General features: G+C 37.2%; 1 protein-coding gene across 1 annotated transcript; it reads left to right on the plus strand.

Annotated features, from left to right (window-relative positions):
• Positions 1-936: 936 nt before the first annotated feature.
• Positions 937-12,870, plus strand: LOC113534360 (synaptotagmin-5). Its single transcript, XM_026927071.3, has 5 exons — positions 937-1,072; positions 3,095-4,092; positions 9,252-9,420; positions 9,788-9,954; positions 11,363-12,870. The coding sequence occupies exons 1-5, from the start codon at positions 1,054-1,056 to the stop codon at positions 11,510-11,512; spliced, it is 1,503 nt and encodes a 500-aa protein (XP_026782872.1). The 5' UTR covers positions 937-1,053; the 3' UTR covers positions 11,513-12,870.
• The last annotated feature ends 1,909 nt before the right edge of the window (positions 12,871-14,779 follow it).

Raw genomic sequence — 14,779 nt, forward strand, 5'->3', positions numbered from 1 at the left:
GAATATTTTATCAGCACAATAAAATATTAATCTTTCCCTCAGGGAATATCAAGTTTTCATTATGCATTACACAAATGGTATTAGCTAATGAGTCAGCAAACAAACAAATAGTTCTGCACAGTATAAAAAGTTGTAGTCCCTCAAAATTTACTTCCACATTCAAGATGCAGCATCAGAAAGGCTTTTTTCCCCCCAGAATTTACTCCAAAAATATTTGCTCAAGAGCTTATTAATCCTCGACATAAAAAAGTATAGTTTGGTACCTTTATTTCTGACAGTGTAGTTTAGAAGGAATAATAAGGTCAGCTGTGATTGGCTGTGGACATTAGAGGGCGTCATACCCCTCACGTGGGATTTAAACTCCAATCGGACCAATCGGAGCGTCAGAACTCCTCCGCGCGCTAGAATGTCAGAACTCCTCTTGTACTATGACAAATCAAAAACACAGAACTCTTTTGGAGAATGTTGGGGAAACGGACCAATCACAGTGCACCAGAGCAGTTTCACGCGCGCTAGAATATCAAGAACTGCGTTCCATTTGTGCTGTGACAAATCAAAAACACAGAATTCTTTTTGGGGAATGTTGTGGAAACTGACCAATCACAGCGCCTCAGAGTTCTCTCACGCGCATGAGAATATCAGAATCCCGTTCCTTTTATACCTTGACAAATCAAAGCCCAGAACTCTTCTTAGAGGATGTTTTGAACTCTGACCAATTCCAGCGCGTCAGAATTCTTGCACGTGCCTCTAGAGAATGTAACGCCTACTGTTTAGAACTTGACAAATCAAAGCGCGGAACTCTTTAAGGAATGTTTTGAACACTGACCAATCGGAGCGCGTCGGATACAGCAGTGGGCGTGGTTTGGAACACGCCCACCGGTTTATGTTTTCTTTTGTGCTGAATGATCGCATGCCGTAGTTTGTCTCCGGTGAGCGCGCGATGCGGAACAGTTTAGAGGCTGAACACTGATCCTGACCCCGGAGAGCGGACAGCGCGAGCGCGTGCACTTACCGGTAACATTCATTACGGGCGCGCGCACTGGAGCCGGAAACATGCGCATTCAGTTAGAAGGTAAACATAATAACATTTATAATTTATTACTTCAGTAAATAATGGCGAATTATTATTATTATTATTATTATTGAAGCTCATTCTGAAAGGGAAGCATATTAATTCTTTAAATTATTATTTGACAATAACAAGTGTATTCTATTACAAATTATTTAATAAATGTATAATAATATTTTATACAAAAATGTAATAATAATATATAATAATATAATTATATATAATATAATATTTGTATTATATTATATATACTATAATATACTTTAATATTATATACTTTAATATTATATACTTAATATATTATTATTATTATTATTATTGTTATTATTATTATTATTATTAATTACTACCAGCCCCAACAATACTACTCCTGCTAATACTAATAGCTGTGTTTACTCAATGATTGATCTTTTTCCAATTTTAATATTAGTCATGGTTTAAGTTAATAATCGAGCTGCATTCAGTATTGATCAGAAGACGGCTTTTGTGCTTTTAAGACGCTGCTGTAAAGCTTTGAAAGCTTTGCCCATGCTGTGTGAGTGTATGAACTTGTGTCTTGCTCTCCAGCTGCTTAACCACAACATGAACTCATGAGCCATGTGACTCATTTTTATCTTGAACTGGCTCTCAGCTTATCTCAGGCACTTGTACAGATTGCAAGAAGCATATAGAACATTTTCCACCTTTTAATAAGTGTAAATAGCACTTTATTGTGGGGAATTGTATCTGCAAATAGGTTTTAGTTCACTGGGTTTAGCTCTGTTTGAGAAATGCAGTGTGCTGTGTCAGGTCTCGGTGTAAGAACGGTTCACAGTGTAGAGCTTTTTTTCATGTGAAATGACCTTACTGATACTGTTAACCCTAATGAAACATATGGGCAAAGGAGTGCAGCTAGAGTTCATGGCAGTTTACCTCCATCAGTGCTTAAATCCACTGTTTTAATGTTTGGTTTGTCTCTGTCTTCACAAAAGTATTGGCACACGTGTAGTTTACCTTGTTGGTCCTCAAAATGGTGTCCAGGGGTTTGTGAAGCAAAGCCAGGGGGTCTGTGATTTTAAAAAAAATTAACGTAGGGGAAACATAACCCACCATTATCAAAATTATTATGTTTATCATAGAGTTTTTATAGTTATTAGCATATTTGACTGGTCACTTTTGAATTGAAAGACTTCAATACCTCAAAAACAAGTCATTATAAATAATGTCAGCTTGGCTTAAATGTATTCTGTTGATGGAAAGTTCAGGAATAAAAAGCTCTATGGCTGTAATAAATAGACAAAATTTTATTGTACACACAACATAAACCTGTCCATTGAATTTATTTTACAGTTAAACACGTCCCTTTCTGCAAAATGTTCAAGAACTCCTGCTTTAATGCACTAAACGCCGAACTCTGAACCCAGATTAATTCTATATTTCATGACATCCAAAGATGCTTAGCTGTTTTTTTTTTTTTTTTTGGAAAATCAAGCTTTCCTCAAGCCATGCCTGTTTGCTAAAGCCATTTAACTTGGTTTAATATGATAATGTAATCTTATCATAGCAACACATAAGCCTGCATACACTGACGTTACAGATATGCGTAAAAGAAAGTCTCCCAGTCAGACACGTCCTCAGCAGCAGAGGAACAATCCTGATCCAGCCGAGGTCACATGGTGGCTCTGTTTTAGATCAAAGCTTTGCCTGTGTTTGCTTCGTCTCCATCTAGCTGTGATGAGGACAGATGGACATTTCCTGTGTCCTGTAATCAGATAAGGAGCGATGTGTGCTGTTTAGAGAAGGAGGGAAAACTGCACCACTAAAAGAAGTGAGATACAATGTAAGCAAGCAAGAGGTGCAGAGATAAAGCCGACTCTTGCTTTCTGTTAGAGCTGAATAACTGAGACTGTGATAACAAAAGTGACACATTTGATTCATATAGCTAGATACCAATACATATGGAACATTCAAACAGATTATTTAGTCAAGTAAAAAAAAAAATTTTAATTTGTGGAATATTCAGTGATATCAATGAGTTTGTCTCAGTTCATCTACAGATCCTCCTGGCTGTTGGTCTGGCCGTCTTCTGCTTCGGCCTTGTGCTGGGCTGCATCATTTGTTGGCGCCGCAGGAAATCTAGCTCTTCTGACACTAAAGAGGAGGGGTTTTATCTGCAGTCCGCACCTACAGATCACGTGACTGTGACTCTCAGCTCGTCCCCTTCAATCAAAATTCTTCCAGTCAAACAGCAATATGAAGAGTTGGATGGTGACGTATTGGATTATCCATCAGAGGCCAGCAGCTTTACACCATCTGATGATAACCAGAGCAGTTTCCCACAGGTCTCAACAAGTTTGAAAGGCCCTCAGAAGTCTCGATTCGCCTTACGCCGCCTAAGCACCCCCGCTGTCCCCTGTTCTCCCTTTAAACCGACTGTCCATGGCCGAGCTTCCCTCCCAAGTATCCCTAAACTTAGCCTGGGCTCTAAAACACGCCGGGCTCTGGATCGTCGCTCAACGGTGATTGGAGACAGCTTCCTGACAGGTACTGACCCTGAGTATTCGCCATCCAGCCAGCAGGGGGAGCTCTCTTCATCTCAATGCAGCTCCAGCCCGAGCTCCAGACGCAGCTCCTTCACGAACAAGCAGCCTCCTGCAGTTCACTTCTCCTTGCTGTTCTGTCCAGCAGATGGCACCCTCACTGTCACAATCCTCAGTCTCTTCAGGGGCTCCAGGAGGCTCAGTGGTGCCATGGTGCGTGCCAGTCTGCCCCCACTGTGCCCTGCTACCCTGCAGGCAGTGCCGTCACGCAGAAACAGCCTCAGCCTAGAGCCTCAGGCTCAGGTGTTCACTCTGAAGGTGGGATCTGTAGAAGAGCTTCGGGCCTGCACTCTCAGACTGGCCGTGTTTGGTAAAGATTTCTCAGGTCTCCGTGAGACACCACTGGGTCATCTAGAGCTCAACTGTAGTGAGATGGACTGGGAGCCCGATACCACCATCACATTCAACCTCCAACTCAATCCTGCAAGGAGGCGAGTAAAAAAGGTACAGAAATATGTTAGAATTCTGTGGGAGAACTAGTATACATACTTACACAGACGCAAAACATTTTATTGTACCTCAAAGAAATAGTGTTGATTTTTACTGGAACTATGAGGCTAATGTTGCTATAGCAAGTTTAGCAGTTTGGCAACTGTCACACAAAATATCAAAATGTAGTTTTTTGGCCCATTAGCACCATTTTCACTGATAAAAAAGTTCAATCAAAAAGCAAAATAAGACTTTTTAAATAAATAAATATGTATAGAAATCAAAGTGGAAGTATTGGAATCCCACCAGTGGACACAGTTTGGGCAAACAGAAGGTGGAGAAACTCAACAACACCTTTCATTAGTCATTAGTCTTTCTGGCTATCCTGAGCTCTCTAACTAAATAACTTCACTACAAGATCCACAGCACTGAAAATTGTCTGACTCTCATTCACAAAGTAAATACATATTTCCTGTTCAGTTAGAAAAAAAAAGCCAAAATTCCATCAGTCTTGAAGGCTTTTCCTTCTATATCGTATAGTCACAATCTTTCACTTTTTGTCTTGCTTTGTTAATGCTCTGTCACTCTCGTCCCTGATTGGCTGATTGCTCCTGCCCGTCACTGTGTAGTTGGACTTCTTTTGTGCCTATATCTGGGCTGTGATGATGTTTGACACCTCTGAAGCAGCGTATGACATATGCATTATTAAATTTCCCACCAATTCTGACCTGATACCCGTGACACACAGCACTAATGCTGAATTACTGTTACAGCAGCTCAGGAATATTAGATTATAATCATTTTTTAAAAAAGAAAAACACTACAAATCAATGCTGTCTAAGGTAAAAATGTGATGCACACTGGGAACTGTAACAGCTGATAACTATAGGCTTGGGTTATTTACTAGCCGAGGCAAATTTCAGACATCAAACATTTTGATGTACTGTTTTTGGAGTAAATTTGTATAAATGTTCTTTTAAATGAAATAGGTGATATTACGTACATAAAGCCTTATGATCCATTCAGGCTGAAATAACCAATTCATGCATTCATTCATTTAGTTAGTTAGTAAGTACATTACTTCTAGAAACACTATAAATCTCTAATTTACACTCCTAGAAAGGACAATTGTGACCCAATTTACATCAGTGTTGTTTATATCAGTAATAACTTATAAAAGGATATCTTGTATAATTTAAAGCCACTCTTACAATCTAAAGAGGTGATTTGGTCAGTGGACCTGAACCTGAGAGCTATAAAACAATCATCACTGCATCTTGAAAATGAGATGACTGAGATAAGATTTAGATGCGGAAAAGCTGTGATTGAGCTACACGGCGTATCAGATTTGCCTCTGGCCTGTTTGGTGATGTGTCATCAGCTCCAACAGCTCCATCATGCTTCCCGTTTCTGAGGTCAGCACTGTGTCCATGTGTCCCTGGTGTCCCTGCCTCAGCCAGGTGACGCAGGTGGATGGAAAATGCAGCACTCTGCTCCTGTAACAATCTTTATCACGTTTACTCGCTCTATCTCTGTGAGAATGTGGCTTTGTAATCAGAGCGTAGCTCCCCCTGTGTGTGCATGTGTGTGTGTGTGTGTGTGTGTGTGTGTGTGTGTGTGCTGCATTTTCCACTCTGCTGCGAGATGGTGATAGGGATTAGTGCTGAGTGACTGGAGTGGCGCGACACCCACGCTTTGTCCTCCGTGGAGAAGGAAAATGGTGCCAGAGGGCATTACTGAGAGAGAGAGAGAAAGAGAGAGAGAGAGAGAGAGAGAGAGAGAGAGAGAGAGAACGGACTGAGATTAAATTAAATTTACACAACTTTCCATTTACCACAAGTGTTATTCATTGGCCAGCACATGTTTGGTGCCCAGTGTTTGCTTCCGGAATGTGATGAAGCTAATGTAGTTTAAAAGTTTTGTACTACAGCTTTGTTTAATTCTCGATCTGATTGATCAGAAGGCACTGATTAATTTTCTATAACAGCAGCTCTGTCAATAGTTTTGGCTCCATTTCAAATCACAGGTTTGAAAAAAAAAACCAATGTGTTATTTAGCAGAGAAAAAATTATAGTTGTTGATATGGTGAAGTATTCTGAAAGGAGATGTCTATTTAACATTTATGTAAGGAGTCTCCAGTGTCAGTGCTTTGTAACCAGTAAGTTTCAGACATGGGAAAGTCTTCAAGACAGAGGAAGTTGTACTTTCTTGTTTCTCATGAATGTGACAACCTGTGTTATGGTGAGGGAACGACTGTTTACCTGCTATAATGTAAGTGAAAACAGGAAATAACTTGTCTTGTATACGTTCTAAAATGTTAAATATAACTATAAATGGTTAAAAAGCATATGTTCATTAATAAAATTATGTAAATTAAATTTCTTTCTAAATCATGCCTTGAAAATTCTAGAATTAATGTAATGGGAGAGAAAGTAATGTGAAGGAAAATCTGAAGACTAACACACTCCTGCCAGTCACTGTGCACTCAAACTTCTTTTGTGCCTATAGTTGGGGTGTAAATTCTGACTGGACACACATCGCTGGCAGTGAATTACTCGTACAGGATTGTCAGAGGGGATTCAGAGAAAACGCTGGATATTTTAGATGATGTACTGTGTTCACTGAGAGCCTGCAGAAACAGAAGAAAATAAAGATAATCAGAAGAAAGTGGGCAGTCCCACGTCAGTGAGTAAACTCAGTGTGTTGTTTATTAAGGGCAATCCATGAATCATTATCAGAAGTGAGGGTCAGAACACAGAGGGGGCAAACAAACAGCAATAATCCATGATCAGGAAAGGAAAAAACAGGCCAAGAGTTTTTCTGCAAAACTCAGAAATACAGCTTGGAATTAATGAGTGCTTGATAAGACAAAGACACAAAACAGACAAACAGGGTATATAAAGACAAGCTAACTAATGTGAAAACATAGAACAGGTGAACACAATCAGAAACAGACCAGTGACAGGACAATGGCAGAGACAGAACCAAAACAAATGTCAAAAAAAACAACAATTGTACATGATGTAAACTAAACCAAATAACACTAACAGTGCTTGTCGTGCTGGAAACTTTGCACTTGTCACACACTGAGAGGAGGAATTCGTTCCCGCAGTCAGAATTCCCGCAGCTGGCTGATTAAATTAACACCTACAGCTGGTGTAAAGCCTGTTTGTATTATTGTATGTCACAATATGTACCAATACACTAAAAATCATAAATAAATCATGGGTATAATTTCCAATAATACAGCCATCAAAAAACCTGTTAGAAAGTTTTATTCGGTTAAAAGACATACAAAAATTTTCCTACAGATCTAATCCCATCCAAGTAAGGCTTCCACAAGTGGTTCCTAGAGGTTCTATAACATAGAAAACAGTTAGGTTTTAATAAATTCAGCAGGTTTTAGGAACAGACTCTTTCCTTGAGGCTGTGTAACTCTTATTTGTTTCTCACAGATATTTGTTCAGTTTTTTTTTTTTCAGTGCAGTAATGCACTTTGGAGATGAAGTAGGTTTAAAACTGACTTTATTTATTACACCCAAGCCTATCAGCAAAAAATAACATATATTGAAATTACACTTCCAGGCTGAAATCAGCAGTGTTAAATCAACTCCTACAGCATTTATTTATTATGGTTTGTTTTCCACCTACTCTTGAAAGTTCTGCTCTGAATTAACACTGTAGGAGGAAATTTATTTCTTACTTATATTTCTTATATTTTACGCTGCACAGAAATCAGAGTCAGTGACATTCGTGAGAGGCATGTTCGTTATAAGAACAGATGTTTGCTACATGGAGTCGAAACACACACAGCTGATACGGCAACCACTGGGGTGACATCATCCTCAGTAGGTGTGTGTGTGTGTGTGTGGGTTTAAGTATGACTTATGATTACATTTTAATACTGGAACCAAGACTGCATGTTGAGTAATAAAAGCCAAACTCCAACAGTTTGCCTACTGATCATCCCACAACACCAACATCTCAATACACAATGACACGAATTAAATCAAATCGAACCATTATACATAAATCTTAAGATTTGTGTTAAATACCAAGGTGGCAGGAAATGAAATATTACCGGCTATAAATTGACCCACTGGCCACAGAATAAAAGCTGACTCCATTTTATTAATGATACATGAATTCTATGATGAGTCAAAACTTGACATGGTGTAGGACGTCATTAATATTGTATATCATTAAACTATTTATACAGTTCATATAAAAGGTACAATAAGTTAATAAGCCCTTACATACCAAGAGTGAGCGCTTATCTGTACAGCTGTTCATTTTGTCTGTAGCACTAATAGAGATTATACTGTAATAAAACTCCACGTGCTGATATATATGTGACTGGTATTGTGTAATTTAGTGTGTAAGGAATAAAACACTTGGGGTGTGCTGTTACAAGAAAATAATCAATGAAGCAGTTACGGGTTTCCACCCCAAAGTTGAGCATTTTCCTATAACAGCATGTCCTGAAGTGTTTTATTCCTCTCATACCACAGCAGTTTGCCAGTGATTACAATTTTCTATGTATTAAATTGATTGACACTTCACACTTTATCCATTTATAGTTACATTTAATGTTGTACAACATCAAAGAAACAAGTTAATTCCTGCATGTGTGTATGTTATAGCAGCTATAAACAATCGTTCGTTCAACAGCCTCTCTTTTTTCCTCTCTTTTGAAAGGAAAATGCATCGTCAGAAACCAAAAACCACAACCTCCTCTGTGCTGAAAATGTTCCGATGTTGAAAAAAAAGTGCTGTCACTGGAGACTCCTTCCATAAATGTTAAATAAACGTCTCTTTAAAGAAAGCTTTACACATCAACCATTATACGTTTTTCTTTATTAAACATCAGCAACTGTTTCAAAATATGTTTATTATTAGTTTTAGATCATGTGGAGCTTCCACCATAGAATAAGATAAGATAAGATGAGATAAGATAAGATAAGATAAGATAAGATAAGATAAGATAAGATAAGATAGTAGAGCGAACGCATTAATATAAATCTGTTATTTGCTTTGCAGATGGAATTACTGTCAGAGAATTAACACCTTCTAACCAAATCACATGTGAGAATTCAGCAGCACTGTGCTATAAGTACAATATAAATGAATTTATATAGCCTGCTGATTGCACTTTTCTTCATGTGTGATTTCAGAGCCACAGTACCCAGGAGTCTTTGGGCACAATGACATCTGTGTGCATTTCAAAGCTCTTGGGTCAACTTTTTGTCTTGCTTCAGTACCAGACTCAGGCCCATCGGATCAAAGTGATGGTGCGCAAAGCTGAGAACCTGGCCAAGCTAACTCGAATGCCTGGAGCTGCAGGTAAGCTAGCATTACATAAATATATATATATATATATATATATATTATATATTGTTTTTAGCAGCCACTGCTATCTAAGGTAAACGCTGAGTCCAGACTAAACACAGAACTTTTATAATGTTAGCAACAATTTCTCAGATCCAGTGAGATAACAAGATAACAAGACATTAGCCTTCTTAATTAAAAATTGATTCAATTAGGTTACTAAATACATAAATTAGTGTGGTAAATGTGATAACTCCAGGGCTTCAACAAATTAAATTATATTTAGTTCTCTAGATCTGTTTATGATTGAAAATTCTTAATCAGTGCCAATAAAAAGTCTAAAAAGATGACAGACACTTGTGTTTGTGTTCAACTGATACAGATCACTACGTTGTCATTAACCTGCGTCAGGGTGGGAAAGTGATCAGTACTAAAGAGACGAAGGGAGCGAGTGGACCTAATGCTGTGTGGAACGCACCTTTCCTGTTCGATTTACCCCCCGGTGACATCATCAGACTTCCGCTGGTCCTGGAGTTCATCGTTATGCAGGTAAATAGGAGACGTCAGATCTTCATAATCCCAGTTCGTTAGTTTAAATAATTATTTAAATATATTTTCAACATACTACAATTATTTTCAGAATTGAACAATCTTTTTCTTTCTCAATTATTTCTTGTTCCAGTGACGAGAACTATTTTAGTCAAAGACACAAATAGGTTGCGTTTGTCTCATTCTCTCTGTATATGAACTGTGCTGAATCACTAGCCTAAATGTAGACATGTCACTAGCCTTTAACTTCATTAAGGTATGAAATTGAAATTGAAATTGATAGTATTTCAAATATTTTACTACTTTCACCATATCATTGCAAAAAAAAAAAAACTTTTTCTTCCATAAAACATTATGTAAGGCTAGGGTTATGCCATCTGGTTAGGCGATTTCACATATTAAATAAGCACTTTCAGGTGTTTTTGGCTATATTTGTGCAAAAAAAAGAAGAAGAAAAAAAAAAACAGAAGCAACACTACCCTAATGACTTCAGCCCCCAAATAATTATGCATCAACTTCAAGAACATACATTCATAAATTTTCATGATCAGTGTAGTTGTTTTTGTTGGCTTAAAGCTGCAGCCGTACTATATTGCATGATGAAATTCAGAGTTAAACCCACAGTAAGTCTCCAGAGCAAATTCTTGTCAAGAAATATTATGTAATATTTTAAATCTCTCCCTTTCACTTTTTTTTTTAACAAACATGACTAACTTCAATGACACGGACATCAAAATATTATTTATGCCACAGCTCTGTTGAAATCTCAATTCTGATTGGTCAGAAGGTGTTGATTCATTTTCTATAGCTGAAAGACAAATCATGTTTATATTAATGCGCTCATTCTAATATATTATCATTTCTATAGTAACTTACTCAAGGACTTGCATGGCGGATGCTCTTCATAATCTAAGACTAATAATGAATGTTTTTAAAGGGTTATTCAACAAAAAAAATGGGTATTTGTTGATTTTCTGTAAGGAGACATTTACTTAACATTTATGGAAGGAGTCTCCAGTGTCAGGACTTTGTAAAAGTTAAAGGTAAAGCTGTAACTTTCAGTTTTCTGACACTGAAAAAATTCTTTAGGGCAGAGGACATTCCACAACAGTTTAAAATAGTGTACAAATTGCTGTTGTGTAAGAAGAATAAATCACTCCAGTGGCATCTGACCACCACATCGCTGGTAATTTTCTTATAACAGCGTGTCATTGTCTTCTTTTATACCTTATTTATAGCACTGATAAGCATGTACAGAACCCAAGGACTAAGTGTTTATAAATTCAGCATTTACAGTATATTTTCTGTTTAAAGGCAGATTTATGTATTTAATCAAATTCAATCTGACTCTGAGCTTTCTGAATAAAATTAATAAAAGTTCACTCTTATCATGGGTGCATTTCCACAGGGACGGCTGTACACGAAAAGCAGTGTGCTTGGCCGCGTTCTGATTGGTTCTGAGGGCCCGGAGGCGGGGCAACAGCACTGGAAGGAGATGTGCAGCCGAGGGCAGGTGGAAACAGCGCGCTGGCACACACTCCTGTCAGAGACACCCTAAGGACATGTCTCCTAAACAGTGGGGTTTCTCACTAATCTCCAGCAGCAGCATTTTATTGGGACTGAAACAGTGATAAAGTATTTATTTATTATTATGATTACAGTATTTATTAATGCAGAGTGTTGCAAATGATTTTATTTTTGCTATGGAGTGCCAGAGTAACACTGTTCAATCCAATTTCATTTGATTTGTGTATAACAGCGTTGTCACAAAGTAGCTTTATAGAAATGAAAGGTCCAGACGCATAATGAGCAAGGAAAAAGGAAAAACAGCCTTGAGAGAGCAACTGTAGTTATTTAGGTAAATAATGTTCAGTTTCATTATGGGTAACTGACCACATGAATATGAAATATGACATGCTGATATGGGAGGTCGTGTTGTCTTGTTCTTTTTCTAAACTACACCTATATGTATATTCTGTATTTCTCAGACTGAAGTAACTGGAATTCATCAATGTCTGTTTTTTTTGTTTTTTGGTGAATACATACGATATATGCTTGCTGTTCAAGTGGAGAACACTGTTGCTAGGCAACATGGAAATATGGACACCAAGCTTGCTAATGACTGAGGCTAAACAGTTAACAAGCTAGCCTGTACCTATTAAGTCTTTGATATGGACAACGTAAAAGCACAGTGACGCTGAAAACAATATCAACGGTTCTCTCAGAACTGACACAGAACAGAGTCACAGTTACCAAAATTACACCATCAATACACTTAGTGCTAAAATCACCTGCTACATCAGATTCCCCCATATTGAGAAACATCAACAATGTGACACAACCAATAAACTTGGCGCTATCAGAAAATGTTGACTTCTGATGTAGGGAATAGCACATGAATAAGTCGTTCATATGGAGTCTTTATGCTAACTTGCGTTTATATTGCTATGTGACACTAGTGTAAGCCTTCCCTTACTGTCAGCTGCCATAATCTCATGCTGTCTTCATAAATTTTAATGCCATTTGACATAACACATAGTCAAGTGACATAATCTTGTGTTATAACGGTTTCCAGGTGGACTTATAGTACTTTAGAAGGTCATAACAACTGACGGTGTAGCTCAGTGCACTCCTGTTATGTAAGATTCAGATAATTATACTCTATGTTTTTTCATACCTGTGAGTTTAAGTAAAGTGAGTTTATTTTTACTCTTCCTAAGACGTTTATGAGAATCTATGCTAATGTGTTGTGTCACTGGGACAGTGAACAAACAGCAAATGTGTCTTTTTTCTGGTTATCGATGAGTATCAGTGCCGTATAAACAGTCTGCTATTCCATTACAGCTCACACAATCATGACATCTCTGTAGATTATGATTTCAAATAAAGTTGACTGAGTATGTAAAAAGTGTGATTGTGTGATTTCAGTGGATTTCTGTAAGGCTTTTGCTTCACCCGTGTATGCGACTGAGAAAAAAGAGGTGTGAAACAGGTGAGGTCTATGAGTTTAATGCATTTATACCACAATGATTTGAATTCTCAAATCTGATTGGTCAGAAGGTGTTGTTTAATTTTCTATAACAGCAGCTCTGACAATAGTTCCAGTTTCAAGGCAAATCACAGTTTTTTTATGAATGTCTCACTCTCATATGTTAGTGTTTCTATAGTAAGAAAGTTTTTTTTAAAAGAAAGCATGTCTAATTGTAGATGTGGTAAAGTTTTCTGTATGGAAGGAGTCTTCAGTGTCAGTGCTTTGTAACAGTCAGGTTGTCTTGTAAAATTGCCATTTATTAATAAATAAAGATAAACTGTGGGGTGATAACAGTAACAGTAACTCCGGTTCATCACACCACCCTGACATTGATTTTTATTCCTTACCTAACGCAGCCAGTTTGGAGTGAAATGCAGCATATGACATGCATCATAAAATCTCTTCATGAGTGTGTCTGATGTGAATTGGCCCTATTAGTTAGATATCTCATTTGATTTTGTGGCTAGGCATGGATAAAGCGGAGTACCAGGAGATTATTAGCAAAAAAAAACTTTAAAGAGCAAATCATAGAAGTTCTGACACTGCGTATTGGCGAGTACCAGCCCACTTCAAGCATTTTTTTTGACCCAATGTAAGCAAAACAGGATGATTCAGTAACAAATATCGCATCACACCACTGATATCTAACAATGAAGATCCCACAGTATTGAAGTCCATCTGTTATTTTCCTTAGTTCATTTTATAGCCATTTTCCATGATCATTTATTCCTACGGCACAGGCAAAGTCGAGAGGAAAAACAATCATATTAGTGAGCTTTATTAGGATGAAGATAATATCTATCATCTAGGCTTTTGTTCCTAACATAATTTCTGTCCATATCACAACATGATACCATGATGATGATGTAAGACACTGCCCTGACAACACTGAATTGTGTAAAGGGTGTTCATTGTGTGCATGTTTTTTTTTTTTATAAGCAGCTGTCATACAGTGTAATCTCATTTTTAACCAAGGTGTCTCCCCAATATGGATTTTTTTATCCTCAGACTGACAGAACTTTAGCAACTGAGGTTATTTATAAACCTGTAGGACGAGGTCAGCTGGAAAAGGAAGTCATGCGTAATGAGGGAGTAATTCAATTCAGTTCATCTCACAGTGTAATGAACTTATTAAGATTAAGAATGGCAGATTGGGCATGTTGGTGACTCATCGTGGGCTGGTTTGGTGTATTAGGCTGTGTTTACTGAAATTTTGCAGACAGGAGCAGAAGTTTGCATACCCTTAGGACAAAATAACAAAGACAGACACTGAATGTATGGCAAAAAGATCTTTAGAATTTTCAGTTTCACATTTTTTTACTATCAGAAGTAACAAAAAAGGTCAAATAATGTGTATAATTAGATAAAAACACCAAAATGACATCAGTTCAAAAGCCAGCCCTTTCTTAATGTGATGTAAATATTGTTCAATAATTTGTATGCATAACTTCATAACAGTCTTCAACTTCTTTCATATCTTTTGTACAGCCTTTGCTCATTTATTTTTTTTAATTTTGGAATTGTAAAATTTGTAAAATAGAGGTACATTTCTCCTTTTCCATTCAAAAACCATAACGTAAGCAATTACAAATGTTATCAGCCTCATAAATGTACATAAGTCTAAACGGAGGGGAATTAAGAAGCCTGGTAAATAGTAGTAGTAATAATAATAATAATAATAATAATAATAATAATATATTTTATTATATAATTATAATACATATAATACAGATACAAAAGAAATTGATAGGTTTAATAACAAATTATTAGTTTGACAAATCCTAAACCACACCA

The sequence above is a fragment of the Pangasianodon hypophthalmus genome, chromosome 6 (assembly GCF_027358585.1).
Source record: "Pangasianodon hypophthalmus isolate fPanHyp1 chromosome 6, fPanHyp1.pri, whole genome shotgun sequence".
Classification (NCBI taxonomy): domain Eukaryota; kingdom Metazoa; phylum Chordata; class Actinopteri; order Siluriformes; family Pangasiidae; genus Pangasianodon; species Pangasianodon hypophthalmus.

Coding starts and splice junctions, on each gene's coding strand:
- LOC113534360 (XM_026927071.3), top strand. Junction 9,421..9,787: donor TCGAATGCCTGGAGCTGCAG/GTAAGCTAGCAT, acceptor CAACTGATACAG/ATCACTACGTTGTCATTAAC. Junction 9,955..11,362: donor TGGAGTTCATCGTTATGCAG/GTAAATAGGAGA, acceptor GCATTTCCACAG/GGACGGCTGTACACGAAAAG.